Source organism: Arachis ipaensis, chromosome B5 (genome assembly GCF_059453495.1).
Source record: "Arachis ipaensis isolate K30076 ecotype BB chromosome B5, ASM5945349v1, whole genome shotgun sequence".
NCBI lineage: Eukaryota > Viridiplantae > Streptophyta > Magnoliopsida > Fabales > Fabaceae > Arachis > Arachis ipaensis.
In genome coordinates this window covers 146036565-146052565 of record NC_142440.1, presented here as the reverse complement: position 1 = coordinate 146052565, position 16001 = coordinate 146036565, and the positions used below count along the sequence as shown (strand labels likewise).

General features: G+C 34.5%; 2 protein-coding genes across 2 annotated transcripts; both read left to right on the top strand.

Annotated features, from left to right (window-relative positions):
• Nucleotides 1-6690: 6690 nt before the first annotated feature.
• On the top strand, nucleotides 6691-11564 carry LOC107644323 (Eukaryotic aspartyl protease family protein). The gene is made up of 9 exons (XM_016348163.3): nucleotides 6691-7416; nucleotides 7948-8065; nucleotides 8288-8520; nucleotides 8631-8861; nucleotides 9319-9469; nucleotides 9569-9654; nucleotides 9937-10051; nucleotides 10135-10207; nucleotides 11241-11564. The coding sequence occupies exons 1-9, from the start codon at nucleotides 6827-6829 to the stop codon at nucleotides 11369-11371; spliced, it is 1728 nt and encodes a 575-aa protein (XP_016203649.1). The 5' UTR covers nucleotides 6691-6826; the 3' UTR covers nucleotides 11372-11564.
• A 1171-nt stretch (nucleotides 11565-12735) lies between these two features.
• On the top strand, nucleotides 12736-15547 carry LDL1 (LSD1-like 1). The gene has a single exon (XM_016348162.3). It carries the CDS (start codon nucleotides 12889-12891, stop codon nucleotides 15289-15291), a length of 2403 nt encoding a protein of 800 aa, XP_016203648.1. The 5' UTR covers nucleotides 12736-12888; the 3' UTR covers nucleotides 15292-15547.
• Nucleotides 15548-16001: the final 454 nt, after the last annotated feature.

The window sequence follows — 16001 nt, the reverse complement described above, 5'->3', positions numbered from 1 at the left end:
AATTAAATAAATACATTATTTAAATAAAATATTTGTGCATTCAAATTTTGCATTTAAACTTACCGTTAGATTGAAGTCATGTCCAATATGATAGTCAGGTTAGAATAATGCACATGAATGATTTATTTTTCTACATATTGTTTGATAGTCCTCTCCTTAGTTAGTATTATGAATATTAGCAATACAAATTATATTCATACTGTAAACAATATTTTATTACCGATGTTTATCTACTTGGTTTAGGATTTTTAGTAATGGTTAAACACAATTAATGGTTTAGACGAGATTAATATGCGAGAGTAAATGTTATGCCTATTGCAGCGACCACGGTTATTGTTGCCACGCCTTGTGACCTTGGGTCTCCCCCTATCGTACAGCCTATATGGGGTAAGGTTAGCATTACGCTACAGGATGTTGCCTACCATATGGGGTAAAAAATTATAGTATTCGAAGGAACGCAGAGTATAGAGTTTTGGAGTCGGATAGGCTTAAATACCACTGTCGTTGCAAGTAATTCACCAACGGTTGTCCATGGAGTCTTTGTACGGAACTAGGCTAGAACTTAAACTACTAGTATATTTTACGGTTTATTTTGGATGAATTAAAGTCTATAAAGTTAATTATTTGTTGTACTGAACGTTGACATCCACGAGTAATTTGTAGGGAGGTGCGTAGGTTCGGTGGAGCACACACTTGTTTGGCACCAAGCATGTCTCAGGACTATGCTCAGTTGGATAGTAGTTTGATTTGTAAGGTCGTGTTACCTATAATATAGACTGACCCGTCGGTGTCTATCGCCGTGTTGCAAAGTGCGGTGCATCAGAATTACTATTTCAAGCCATCGTATCGAAAGGTGTGCATGGCAAAGCAGAAAGTAATTGCTCAGATTTATGGTGACTAGGAAGAGTCGTAAAATAGGATACGCCCCTCTTACAAGCTTTGCAGGAATGCCTCGCAAGTACGATTCACGACTGCGTTACTGTTTCTTATTACAATGGGGACATGGTTGATAGAGAGTGGAGTCAATTTGATAAGGTCTTTTGGGCATTTTCTCCATGCATTGAGGCGTTTAAGCATTACAAGCCTTTTATATCTGTGGACAGGACATACTTGTACGGAAAGTAGGGAGCGTGTTGTTAATTGCTGTAGTTCAAGATGGTAATAACAATATTCTGCCTATAGCTTTCGCATTAGTCGAGTCTGAGACAACCAAGTCATGGTCATTTTTCCTTTCGAATCTGAGACAGCTTGTTACTCCGCAACCTGAAATTCTTATCATATCAATTAGATCGCATGCCATTCGTGCTATCCTAAATGCACCTCATAGTGGATGGCATCCTCCCTCGGCATATCATGCATACTGCATCTGGCACATGGCTTCAAACTTCAATTTACAGTTCAAATCGACTGAGGGTAAGAAGTACCTTATAAATGCAGCTTATAGTCCAAGAAAGGAGGGTTACGATTGGTACTTGGATGCTTTGGGTACATTATCTCATGAGATGTTGGATTAGGCTCTTCGTTTTAGGAAGGATTTATGGCTTCAACATTATGATGAAAGTCATCGGTATAGTCACATGACGACGAACCTTTCGAAATGTATAAATACGGTGCTGAAGGGAATGAGGAACTTTCCAGTAGCTGCAATTGTTAGGGTCATATATGAAAGGTGCAATAGCTATTCGTGCGCAAAGGTCACGAAGCACATGCTCAATTACAGGATGGACAGATATACTCACAGCAACTGTTGGCAGCTATAGAGAAGAACAGAGAGAGCCTACTGATGATGTGAGTCACCCATTATGATCGTATGGCATCCATATGTTCAGTGTCGAGGAGGTGGAGCCAGTAGATGGATAGTCCCAGACTTCATACCGCATTTGTTTTAATGCGCGTACATGCGACTGCAGTCTATTCCAGTATTCACATTACCCATGTTGACACGCCCTGGCGGCATGTGCAGTTGCGACCATCGAGTGGGGGCTTTTCGTCGATCCCGTGTACAAGATGGCCTCTGTTTTCAAGGTTTATGAGATAGAGTTTCCTCCGATACCGGATGAAAAGATGTGGCCCACATGGTATGGTGCACGTCTGAAGCCCAACCTGGCCATGCAATGGAAGGCAACGGGATGACCGGTCTCTACTCGGCTACGAAATGAGATGGATGACGTTGAACGTACAGAAAAGAGGTGCGGTTTATGCTGAGGGAAGGTTGAAGGTGTGGGTCTCAAGTCTCCACCACTTGACAAATGCAGAGATCAAGAAATTGTTAAACATGAAATTCCTCAACTCTATCGCATGCCCAAATCTCGCCTCCATGATATAAGGTAATAGGCTGTCCGATGGGAGAGACCCAAGGTCACACGGCGGGGCAACAGTAACCGTGGCTTCTGCAATACGCATAACATTTACTCTTGCATATTAATCTCGTCTAAATCATTAATTGCGTTTAACCATTACTAAAAATTCTAAACCAAGTAGATAAACATCGATAATAAAATATTGTATACAGTACGAATATAATCTGTATTGCTAATATTCATAATACTAACTAAAGAGAAGACTATCAAACAATATGTAAAAAAAATAAATTATTTATGTTGCACTATTCTAACCTGACTGTCATTAGATATGACTTCAATCCAATAATAAATTTAAATGCAAAATTTGAGTGCACAAATATTTTACTTAAATAATGCATTTTTTAATTTCACTAACGTATTAATTTATAATTTTCTATTTTATTTATTTAACTTAAGTTATAATTAGTAACAATTAATTATACAAAATATCAAAACATATTATACCTGACTAAATTAATATAGAACTTTTAACTTAGTCTACTCAAAATATTTACCACATTAACTAAGTTACTAAAGCCTAAACATCTAAACTAATTATTCACTAAAAATAAAACAAGGAAGAACTACTAACCTCAAAATCTAAAGCTCCAATTATGTGCCAAGTAGCATTTAGTCTGTTGACGTACTTCAGAAACTCGAACTTAAACGGTTAGAAAGTCACAAAAATTTTAAAAACTATTCAAATCAACGCAAATCTCGGTTGTTGTGACCTTATATATGCATCCGAGCATATCTCGGATGCTAAAGCCCAAATTAGACATGTTACATGTATTTCGAGTATTGAGACCTCCTTCTGAATTTAAACGTATCTCGAGTGGTCAGTACTCGATCTCTCATGTAAAACATATCTCGTGTGCACTTAGGATATGTCACGGCATCGCCCAATCACAGAACAGTGTCTCAAACGTTAAAATATACATATTTTTTATCTTATTCCTCGACATTCGAAATGTGTAAGATTACGCATTTAAGTAACTATTTCATATTTTATGTATTTTTGTAATTTATATATTTATTTAATTTAAATAAAAAATCCTTTTTTCGATCGTTATTTCCTCTCTACATTTTTTAATTTATAATTTTAATTGTGTTAATTATATTATAGTACAAGATAGAAATTCAACCTTATTAATGAAGGACAAAAAATTTGGACATAATGAAAAATTTTCAACTGTAATTATAGAGGAGTTGCAAATTTTAGAAGCATTATATTTCTTAATTTATTTATATTCTTAAAAACTAAAATTAAATTTAAAGTATTTTTTAATTTTTATTTATGCATATTGTAGACAATTGATATTTAATTATCATTGGAATTTTTTAGTATAAGTAATATGGATAAAATTTTAAAAAAAGATTGACAGATGAATTAAAAAATTAAAATTAAGATTTATTTTAAATATTAAAATAGAATTAAATATTAAAAATATTCTAAAATATTTTCGAGAATTTTAAGATCAAAAGATATATTTTACGCGTAAATAAAATATAAAATGCGGCAGTTATCCTAACTTATAATACACAGAGAATGATGATTTTCCAGCATTGACATTTTGAGCGTCTGAGTGACACATGGGGACTTGCTTACTTGGCTATTTCCTGTGTGGTTCCTGGATCCTTCGCCCTTTGACCAAGTTTTTCTTCTTCTCACTCTCACAACCACCATTTTCTTTGGATACATGTATTATTAGTGTTAAATCCGTAAGATGCATGAACTTATATTTTAAGTAAAAATATATAAATTTATTATTTTTGTTGTTATTTAATTATTAATTTAATTTATTTAATTTAATTTTTTTAATTTAATAATTTAATATTATATTTTATTTTATATTTTTAAATTTAAATAATTAATTAATAATAAAAAATAATAAATTTTAACAATTTTCTAATACTTCTAAGAAATAATGTAGTACTTCTATCAACTATTTGTGTCCAACTAACTAGAAGGAGGGTTAATAGTGGAAATAGGACTAATAATAATACATTTTGAAAAAAATAAAAAGTACAAATTTTTTTAAATTCTAAAGTTTAAATTATAAGTTTTAAATTTTAAATTCTAAATATTAAAATATTAAATTTTTAATTTTAAATTTTAAATTTTAAATTTTAAATCTAAATGATTGATATAAATATAATAAAAAAATTAAAATTTATTTAATTAACAAATAATGTAGTACTTCTTACTTAATAAGAACTAAGAAGTACTTAAGAATGGCATGTAAATAGCCTCTAGAAAAGGATAAAAGTATGTGTTAATTTAATTTTTAAGATATTAAACATTTTAAATTAGTCTATCAAAGATATAATTGTAAATCATATTAATTATTTTATTAATTAATATGATTTTGCAATATTTAATAGTTATATTAGATGTACACAAAAAAATCAACTATTAAATTTATTAACGGTATAAAATATATATTAAAATATAAAATACATATAAAAAATAAATTAAATAATATTTATATTTATACATAAATAATAATTAATTTAATAATTGATTTTATGTGTATACATAATATTTTAAATTATTTAATTAGCAGAGTAACCACTTTAATTCACTATTATATGTGAAAAAAAAAAGAGCTCAATTTAAAATATTTAATCTTTAAAAATCTAAATTAAAAAACACTTAATCTTCGTAAACCATTTTTTAACAAATATTTTTCACATCATACAAGTTATTATTCCATACAAGTCTATACAAGTCTCTTTAACCTAATTCATCTCACATGCCACTATTTAATAAACTTTTCAATCAACGCATGAATATATAACTGTCTTTTTCGAAAAGATTTCATTTCCGTTTTCAATTTTTCTCAATGTTTTCGATCTACGTTCTCTTCCATCTCTGTGTTTTCTGTATTATTTCTCTTCGTTTGTTCTCTACGTTTTTTAAATCAAGCTCTAAAATCAGTTTTGAACAGTTATCTCATTGTTGAAGATAATGAATAATTCAAGTTCAGATTGTCAATTGAACCAGAACGAAGTTGATTATTGTTTTGAATCCAATCAAGTGGCTGAAGTGTGGTTCGATTCTAGTTAATGTTTTCGTTAGTAATTTATGATTCTGTAGGTGAATATTGTTGTTTTTGTTTGTGAAAATTATTGTTCATCGTTGACAGTTCGAATTGAATGTAATGTAAGAGTTCTGCATTAAAGAAAATATTTTTCTGTATTTGTAGCATATTTCGGTGTAATACGAAGATATTTAAGTGTATTGTTTAAGATTTTTTGGTGTAGGTGTGTTGATAAGTTCTGCATAATTCAAAACTCTTCTTCTCCCTCCTCCTCATCTTCTACTGTTTCTTCTTCTTCTTTTTTATCATCATCATCATCATCTTTTTTTTTTTCTTATTCATCTTTTTTTCTTGTTTTATCTTCTCAAGTTTCTTCTTCTTGTTTTACTCTCTTAACAAGAATAAAAATAAGAAAATCAAACAAAAAAGAAGAAGAAAAAAATGCAGCATTAGAGAAAATATTTTTCTGTATTTGCAACAAATTTCAGTGTAACACGAAGATATTTAAGTGTATTGTTTAAGAATTTTTGGTATTTTTATACTGATAAATTCTGCATAATTCAAAACTCCTCATCTTTCTCCTCCTCGTCTTGTGCTGCTTCTTTTTCTTCTTTTTCATCATCATCACCATCTTCTTTTTTTTATTTATTTTTTTCTTTTTATTTTATCTTCTCAAGTTTCTTCTTGTTTTACTTTCTTAACAATAATAAAAACCATAAAAATCACACAAAAGAGAAGAAGAAACACATAATGTTGCAAAATTACTTGGAAGAGGATGAACTTACATTTATTCAACTAAAAGAAAGAAAGAAATAAGAAAAAGAAGAAGAAGAAAAAAATGCAACATTAGAGAAAATATTTTTCTGTATTTACAGTAAATTTCAGTGTAACACGAAGATATTTAAATGTATTGTTTAAGAATTTTCGGTGTACGTGTGCTTATAAGTTCTGCATAATTCAAAACTCTTCCTCTTCCTTCTCCTTATTTTCTGCTGCTTCATCTTCTTATTTCATTTTCTCATAATTCTTTTCGAATTCAACTTCGCAACTTCCTTCACTTTTCGCGACGATTTTGAAAGATTTTTGAGATATTTTGATTCTTGTTTGAATTTTGAGCATTGTGGTTTTGATTAAGAGAGAAGAATGGTTTGTGTTATTCAAGAGTTAGAAAAGCGCCAGTTTGCACACAATTTAAATTGAGAATTATTTTTGTTGAGTTTAGACTAACTTATATAAAATTATAGACTAAAAAGACTTGTATGTGTAGAGGCTCTTTTTTAATTATTAATCCCTAAAAATGCATTACCTTGATGGAACTTTCAATAAATCATCATACAATTGACTCAGCCCAAGTCATATGTTAGACCATTTGGTGGCACACTATTTCCATGCTCTGCTCTTCTTCTTCTCTCTTACCCCAACATTGCAGAGAACAGAGCCATGGATTCCGATGATCAATCGCCACAAATCAAAGGTGTTGTTATAATCTCCCTTCCACCACCAGATAACCCTTCTTTGGGTAAAACCATCACTGCTTTTACTTACACTGAACCTCAATCGCAATCTCCTTCTCTTCAATCTCAACCCCAACAACAAAATTTTCACAACAATTCTCAATCTAGTAGTGATCATGATAACAATAATGGATTTCATTCTAACCCATCATCAAGTCCCGAGCTACAATTCTCTTTCAGGAAGCTCTTCTTTGGAACCCCAACAAAGATCTTCACTTTCTTTAGTGTCCTGCTATTTGCTCTTTTTCTGTATGGTTCCTTCTCTTCTAATACACTTCAGGAACTGAGTGGTCTTAGGAACAACGACGATCATGATGATGGCCCAAGCTCTTTTCTATTCCCTTTGTTTCCTAAAATTGGGGTTCATGGTCAGAAGGATTTGAGACTCAAAGTGAGGAATTTTGTTGACACGCAAAAAGAGAATTTTGTTGTGACTCAAAGAAAAGCCGATGTATATCCTAAAGTTGCAGATTCTTCTTCTGTTTTTCCAATCAGTGGCAACATTTTTCCAGATGGGTATGCCAAAAAGTCAATTTTTTTTTTCTTTTGCTGAATTGATTGTTGGATTTTGAAGTCAATCTTCAAACCTTGCTTTGTTCAGATGAATCCTCGTTTAGAAAAGAACGAAAAATGTTATACGTTCTACTTTTGTTTAACTTCTAAAATGTGAGATCAATAAAAAATAAGAAAACATAAAAAATTGTCAGATAAAAGGACAAGAAAGTTGCCATGCAAATCATTTCTGGCTAAAAAGATTGAAAAGGGCAAAAGGGGTTTCTTTTAAGGTTTTCCCTTTTTGCTGGATGCTTTATTAATTAATAAGGACATTTTTTTGCTTTATAGGTACTTTTGTTTTTCTCTGCATTAGCTTACATAGTTGTGAATTTGACCCAAAATTGGCTTTTCTTTTTTCATCAGATAAACTAGGAAATAGTACTAATTTGTAGGAATCCAAAATTACAATATTGCATTAGAGGCAGTGGATTTCTGTATATGTTAGTAGATTTTGATGATGATGACAGCCTTGCAACATGTTCTTCTGTTCAGGTTGTATTACACATATCTACAAGTAGGAAATCCTCCAAAACGTTATTTTCTTGATGTGGATACAGGGAGTGACTTAACTTGGATACAGTGTGATGCTCCATGCAGAAGTTGTGCAAAGGTAGGTTTACAAGTTGAATTCTGAATAATTATTATATGTATCGATCCACATCATTCAGAAGAATGTATAAAATTATAGACGGATTATGTGCATTGAAGAACTTACTTTCAAATCTATTAATTTAAATGCTATGTTGTCAAGTACAATGTGGATAGTACAAGTCTGATCATGTTATTTCTGCTTAAAAAAACTGTGTAAACTCAAAGGATATAATTGATTTAGGGAGCACATGTACCGTACAAGCCGGTAAGATCCAACATAGTTCCATCTGTGGACTCTATCTGCTTTGAAGTACAGAAAAATCAGAGGAATGAATATCAGGGAAGTCTTCAGCAGCAGTGTGATTATGAGATCCAATATGCAGATCATAGTTCCTCCTTGGGGGTTCTCATTAGAGACGATGTTCATCTTTTGACTACTAATGGATCGAAAGCCAAGTTAAATTTCGTTTTTGGGTATGAATCCTTTTTTTTTGTTTTTGAGACCTTTTCCTTTCTTTAAGACAATCGACAATATATTCTACGAAGTTGCTGATCTAATTTTTGCGACCTCTTTGTTATCTAAGGTGTGGATATGATCAAGATGGCTCACTTCTGAATACGTTGGCAAAAACAGATGGAATCATGGGACTTAGCAGGGCGAAAGTGAGCCTGCCATTCCAGTTGGCGAGTAAAGGGCTTATTAAGAATGTGGTTGGTCATTGCCTAAGCAAGGATGGAGTTGGTGGTGGATACATGTTCTTAGGTGATGATTTTGTGCCATATTGGGGTATGACTTGGGCTCCTATGGCCAATACGTGAGTATAATTTTCTAAACAGATCACATCTTTCCATTATGAACTTGGTTTGCATTTTTATTTGGGGAAGAAAGTGTATGCCTTGTAATGCAAACTTTAAGTCCAATTGGGAGAATGTAAAAAATCAACCGGTGTTTTATAGTAATTGTTTCTATTTGATGAACTTGCACTTTTTCTTTTTTCCGCAAAATATTCATGGCATAGAGCCATGGGAACGCAGTGCTCTCTTTATTTTTTTAAATTATTATTTTATGCTTTTGTTTCTTTAGGGTGTGTTTCTGCATTTCAATTTTTGAAGGAAAGGTGGAGAAGGGAAAAGTTTGAAGTGTAAAGTTTTAGTTTAACACTTTAAATTCTTCCCTTCTATTGTTTTCCCTCCAAAATCAAAACTCAGAAACATACTCTAAGAGGTTTGTTCTTACTCGTCATTAACTAATGTAGAATGCGATCTATACAGAGATTTATACCAAGCTGAGATTCTTGGGATGAATTACGGGTATAGTCCCCTCAGTTTTGATGGCAACAGCAAAGGAGGAAAGGTGATTTTTGACAGTGGCAGTTCTTATACGTATTTTCCAAAAGTTGCATACTTGGATCTTGTTGCTTCTGTGAGTTCTTACTCTAACCATCTGGAACATCTCTTGTGCATTTCTTCTTGAGTCCTGTATTGAATTTTATATTTGTTAATATCTTTCATTTTGGTGCAGCTTGAAGAAGTTTCTGGATTGAGACTCGTTCAAGACGAGTCAGATACGACCTTGCCTATTTGCTGGCAAGCTAATTTCCCTATAAGGTAATGATTTTTGAAACACTAGTTGATAATAACAACTTTGTATAAAACTTTTACATTGTCACCCAATTGAAGTTTGCGTTTATATGACTCATGATGTGTGTAAAGTCATTACTCAAGTAGCAATGCTATTATTAATGGCTCATGTTCTGAGATACATGATATGTTTTCTATTTTCTTGCATATATTTTACTTAAAGGAGTTTTCATGTCTACTACTATTTTCTTGCATCTTTTTAACCAACCTTAAGAGCGTGCTCTAACATCCATGTTATTGGGCATGCAGATCTGTCAAAGATGTCAAGAATGTATTCAATACCTTGAGTCTTCGATTTGGAAGCAAGTGGTGGATTTTGTGGACGGTGTTTCAGATTCCTCCGGAGGGTTACTTGATTATTAGTGTAATTTACTCTTCCTTTTCAACTTTCTGTCCCTACTGATTTTTATTATTACTAGAATTTCTAATTTAACTCCTTTGATGCAGAAAAAAGGCAATGTATGCTTGGCTATCCTTGATGGTAGCAATGTACATGATGGATCCACCATTATACTTGGAGGTATTCTCATCCTCAAGAAAACTATTGAAAGCAAATTGAGATTTATGATGCAGTTTTGCCTGCTACATTTTTTTGTCCTCCCTTGGTTCCACAATATTTGCTGCTTTGAAGATTTGGTTTTATCTTAGATCAACCATGCTATGTTTATACAAAAAGGCAGCTACTAAATGGTTAATTTTTTTTAATATTGGATGATATTTGGTGTAATGCGTGAATATGATGCAGCTGTGTGTTTTACTGCGATATTGGAGTCTAGCAGAAATCGTTCCCCGCGATTTGTAGACTGCAGCAAGAAGACAAAAAGAATAGTAGAAAAGAAGAAAATAGAGGGGACGATTAGAAGTACCGTGGGGACGATTAGAAGTATGGTGGGGGCGATTTAATGCATGGTGGGGTGATTTGTGATGGAGATAACAAAATTTGAGACTTATAGCCGCTAAGGCTAAAATTTTTTTATCTCCCTCACAAATCGCCCCTACCATACTTCTAGTCGCCCGCCCCATTTTCTTCTTTTCTCCTATTCTTTTTGTCTTCTTGCTGTTGCGTACAAATCGCAGGGAGCGATTACTCCTAGCCTCCAATATCACAGTAAAACACATAACTGCATCATAATCACGCATTACACCAATTGGCAGCCAATATTTAAACAAAAAATCGTGTAAATATACACAAATACATAATGGCTGAGTTGTGGCTGATTTTTTATATACACATGCCATTTTTTATCTTCAATACATTGATTTTTTAAAGTAACAAATTTCTTATGCGAAAGATATTGTAGAGTGAGTAATTTTGGATAATACTATAGCAAAAAGTGTTTTTTAATGAAAAGTGAAGATTGCTTTTTTATTATAGAAAAAATATTAAAATAATAAAGACATCCTCCAGTAAAAAATTTAGTTACAAACCTTACTATTCACCAAAGAAATTCCCATATTTGTGTCCTTTGGTTGTCCTTCATAACTCACTGTCTTGCATTTCATCGGAATTTACACACTTAATCATTGATTATGATTAAATCTAAATCTTGCAGACATTTCATTAAGAGGATATATGGTTGTGTATGACAATGTGAATAAAAGAATTGGTTGGGAGAGAGCAGAATGTGGCATGCCAAGAAGAATCAGAAAGAATCAGAATCTCTTGACTGATAGCATGCTATAGTTCTTGCGGATTTCTTTTTTTGATCTCTTACATGGCAGTTTATGTACAGAAAGAAAAAACAAATGGTTACAATATTTGTTTATATAGAGACGTTTAAATATTATTTTGTGCATGAATTATGAATACCTAGTCTGGCATGTTATTAACTTATTATACTATAGCAAGACTTGGTTAAAATTAGTGGTTATCTCAATGACTCGGTATCTTGTACTCCATTTAAGTCTATGATGCATGCAATAATTAAAGGTTTAATTACTCTGTCTTATAGTTTCGTAAAATTTTTAATTAGATTCTTATACTTTTTTTTTCAATTGGGTCCCTGCACCATTTCAATTAAGTCCTTCTTAGTAGTAATTGGTTTAATTTTATAGGGACTCAACTAAAAAAAAAGAATTGGTATAGGGACCTAAATAAAAGAAAAAAAAATGTAGGAACTTAATTAAAAAAAAATTTAGTGCAAAGACTCAATTAAAAAAAAATATAGAGATGTAATTGAAAATTTTGTGAAATTATAGGGACAAGTAGAATAATTAAATCATAATTAAATTGTCAAAATGAATAAATTGGAAGGGAAACGAATGGAACTGAAATGAAAGAAAATGAAGAAATACAACTACTAAAATTTAACTTTCAGGTTAACGAAAGGTCCTAGGTTATCATAGTGAGGTGAGAATTTCATATATGAATAATGATATGATTAACTTAAAAAAAAAAAAAAAGCAAGGCCCGCTCTAGCAGTATCTTTAAACACAATGTAATTTGGATTAACTTGAGAACAAAAATTTAAGGATTTTTCGTTAAGTAATTTTTTAACAAGTGAAAGTGTATTTGCTATCATCTCATCAAGTATATATCCTTAGTACAATCAATTTAGGTGTATCCAAATTATTCTCAAATATTAACCACATGTTAGCAAAAACATAAAATACCCCCTCTAATTTAAAATTAATTTTGATAAAGTAGAAGAGTTAAACTATTCTGTACCAAGCAATACTTGTCTTTTGATGTAATAAATTAATAATACATCATCAAAACACTTGTAAAAACATTTTTATATAAAAAGAAATAGAATTTAATTTTGTGTAAAATAATTTTATAAGTACATCTAAATTTAATTATGTAGTATTATATTAATAGAAATAAATATTTTATATATTAACTGTATGAATAATTATTTAATAAAATTGATATAATTAAACAATTATATAAAATATTTTATATTATAAATATATTAAAATTAAATTCAAAGAATTATTAAATATTTAAATTCCATAAATAACATTATAAAAAAAGTGACTTTTTTTATTCCTTTTATACATAAGTTCACACAAATAGTGCACTTCGCCACTTCCTTTATAGGCAAAGTACAAACTGCGAACATTTAAAACGAAAACATTTCAACAATAGCTGTCTCTATTAGCGGATATGGATATCAATACTAATTACTATTAATCTCTGAATATTTGAAAAAATTGAATAAAACAAATTCAAAGTCCATCAGGGAGGGAGGAACCAAAATGGAAACGACGGCGGACCCTCCACCACAGCTATCACCGCCGCCCCCACCGCCCATCTCCGAACCCATATCGCCGGAAAACGACGTGGCACTGTCCCCACAGCTCAACAACTCCTCGGAAGACCAATCATCCTCCCTCCCAAAGGAAACGACACCAGAAACCGCCGTTTTGGAATCCCCAGAAGATTCTTCTTCATCTCACCAACACGCCCCACCCGACCCCAACCCCGCGGCTCCCGGTCCTCCCCGCAAGCGCCGCCGTCGTAAGAAATTTTTCACTGAGATCAACGGCGCCGCCTCCATCGCCGCCAGGAACCGCCGTAACGATGTTGCCAAAGACTGCGATGTCGAGGCCCTCATCGCCATCTCCGTCGGTTTCCCCGTCGACTCCCTGACGGAGGAGGAGATCGAGGCCAACGTCGTCTCCACCGTCGGCGGCTCCGAGCAGACCAACTACATCGTCGTCCGAAACCACATCCTCGCACGGTGGCGCTCCAACGTCGACGTGTGGCTCACGCGCGATCGAGCCCTCCAATCTATCCGTTCCGAGCACAAAGGGTTGGTCGATTCCGCGTACCGGTTCCTCCTCGAGCACGGGTACATCAATTTCGGCATCGCGCCACCGATTAAAGAAGCGAAGTTGAAACCTTTCGATGATTTCGAAAGAGGAACGGTAATTGTGATTGGTGCTGGGTTCGCAGGTTTGGTTGCGGCGCGGCAATTGGTGTTTCTAGGGTTTAAAGTTGCGATTTTGGAGGGAAGGATGCGCCCTGGTGGGCGCGTGAAGACAAAGAAGATGATGGGTGATGGAGTTGAGGCTGCAGCGGATTTCGGTGGGAGTGTGCTTACCGGAATCAATGGCAACCCTCTTGGGGTTTTGGCGAGGCAATTGGGTTTGCCTCTTCATAAGGTTAGGGATCTTTGCCCTTTGTATATGCCTGATGGAAGGGCTGTTGATTCTGATATTGATTCTAGGGTTGAAGTTTCATTTAATAAGCTTTTGGAGAGGGTTTGTAAGCTTAGGCAGGATATGATTGAGGAGGTTAAGTCGGTTGATGTGCCGTTAGGGACGGCGCTGGAGGCGTTCCGGCGTGTTTATAAGGTTTGTGAGGAACAGGAGGAGAGGATGCTGTTGAATTGGCACCTTGCTAATTTGGAGTATGCTAATGCTACTCTGATGTCGAATTTGTCCATGGCATATTGGGATCAGGACGATCCTTATGAGATGGGTGGTGATCACTGTTTTATCCCCGGAGGGAACGAGATTTTCGTTAGGGCGCTTGCGGAGGATTTACCAATTTTCTATGGGCGGACTGTGGAGTGTGTTAAGTATGGATCTGATGGGGTGATTGTTTATGCCAGCGGGCAGGAATTCCGGGGGGACATGGTGGTTTGCACTGTGCCATTAGGTGTGCTTAAGAAGGGGTCTATCGAGTTTGTCCCTGAGCTTCCTCAGAGAAAGAAAGATGCAATTCATAGGTTAGGGTTTGGGTTGCTGAACAAGGTTGCTATTCTATTTCCATATAATTTCTGGGGTGGGAACATTGATACGTTTGGTCATTTGACTGAGGACTTGAGTATGAGGGGTGAGTTTTTTCTGTTCTATAGCTACTCTTCTGTGTCCGGAGGCCCACTACTCGTTGCCCTTGTTGCTGGGGATGCTGCAATTAGGTTTGAGATGATGTCACCGGTGGAGTCTGTGAGAAGGGTTTTGGACATTCTGAAGGATATATATAACCCAAAGGGAATTGTTGTTCCAGAACCTGTTCAGGCAGTCTGTACGCGGTGGGGGAAGGATCACTTTGCTTATGGATCTTATTCTTATGTTGCTGTTGGGTCATCAGGAGACGATTATGATATTCTTGCAGAGAGTGTTGGAGATGGGAGACTGTTCTTTGCCGGTGAGGCGACCAGTAAACAATATCCTGCGACAATGCACGGAGCATTTCTTAGCGGAATGAGAGAGGCTGCAAACATTCTGAGGGTTGCAAATAGAAGATCTTTGGTGCCAGTTGACAGAACAAGAAACACCAGAGAGAGTGATGAATTGAACAAATTGTTTATGAACCCTGACCTCAAATTTGGGAGCTTCTCTGCTTTGTTTAATCCAGAGCCAAATGATCTTGATTCTATTGCATTACTACGCGTTAAAATTGGAGAAGCGGTCATGGACTCTGGCAATCTTTATCTTTACGCCATGGTTTCGAAGAAGCAAGCCGTTGAGTTGAGTCAGGTGGATGGAGACGAAAACAGGATGAGAATGTTAAGCCACAATTTTGGGGTGAGTTTGGTTGGGAGGAAGGGCTTAACTAGTGCTGCTGAATCTATTATTGGCAGCATAAAATTATCGAGATCCAATCTTATTGAAGCAGAAAATGGTCTGGTTCACCACATGAATTCTTAGAGCATCATGGAGAACAGAGGCTCATTGTTAACTGTATTATTAAACTCAGATATTTTCTGTTAGAAGTTAGAACTACATAGTTTCTGACCATTTTTCCCGTCATTGTTACCCATTTTTAGCATTGATGTTCCACAAGGAACAAGGCTGTAGTGGCTTCTTTATGATTAAATATGAATGTAGAAATATTAATTTCCTAGTTGGTTACCAAGATTTCTCAAATAATATAATCTATTTAGCTCCTTTGTGCCAAATAAAATGCTTCAAGGTTATGCGTTCAGAATTTCTGATCTAACAGTCATAGTTATGCACTTGTGAGTTCCAACTTTCAACATCATTTTTTTCCTCCCACGGCATCTCTTAATCCGGCAGGTCAAGAATTAATCCGCTGCAAATCTGAGCTTTATTTAAGGGTTTGCCGTTGGCTAATGGGTTGTGGCATACACGGGATTCGAACCTCCAAAATTTGCTTAAGCAAACGAGTGAGCTGACCACTTGATCCACCCAAATTGGTTTTTAACATCATTACATTGTGTTTATTGGACAAAGCAGAGTAGTAATCCACTGAAGCAAACCAAAGCGCCCTCTCATTTACCATAGTGGTCCCCAGATAGGTCCTTTCCAGTGCTGAGTCACTAATGTGGCTATCTTTTGCCACACTGGATTGTCCCAACTTGCCACACTGGATTGTCCCAATGACTAGTTGACATGAA

What these genes read in the sequence shown, in the direction of transcription:
- LOC107644323 (XM_016348163.3), top strand. Translation starts at nt 6,827, where the DNA reads ATGGATTCCGATGATCAATCGCCACAAATCAAAGGTGTTGTTATAATC. An exon ending in GGCAACATTTTTCCAGATGG is followed by an intron (nt 7,417 to 7,947) that starts GTATGCCAAAAA and finishes TCTTCTGTTCAG; the next exon opens with GTTGTATTACACATATCTAC. An exon ending in CAAGCTAATTTCCCTATAAG is followed by an intron (nt 9,655 to 9,936) that starts GTAATGATTTTT and finishes TTGGGCATGCAG; the next exon opens with ATCTGTCAAAGATGTCAAGA.
- LDL1 (XM_016348162.3), top strand. Translation starts at nt 12,889, where the DNA reads ATGGAAACGACGGCGGACCCTCCACCACAGCTATCACCGCCGCCCCCA.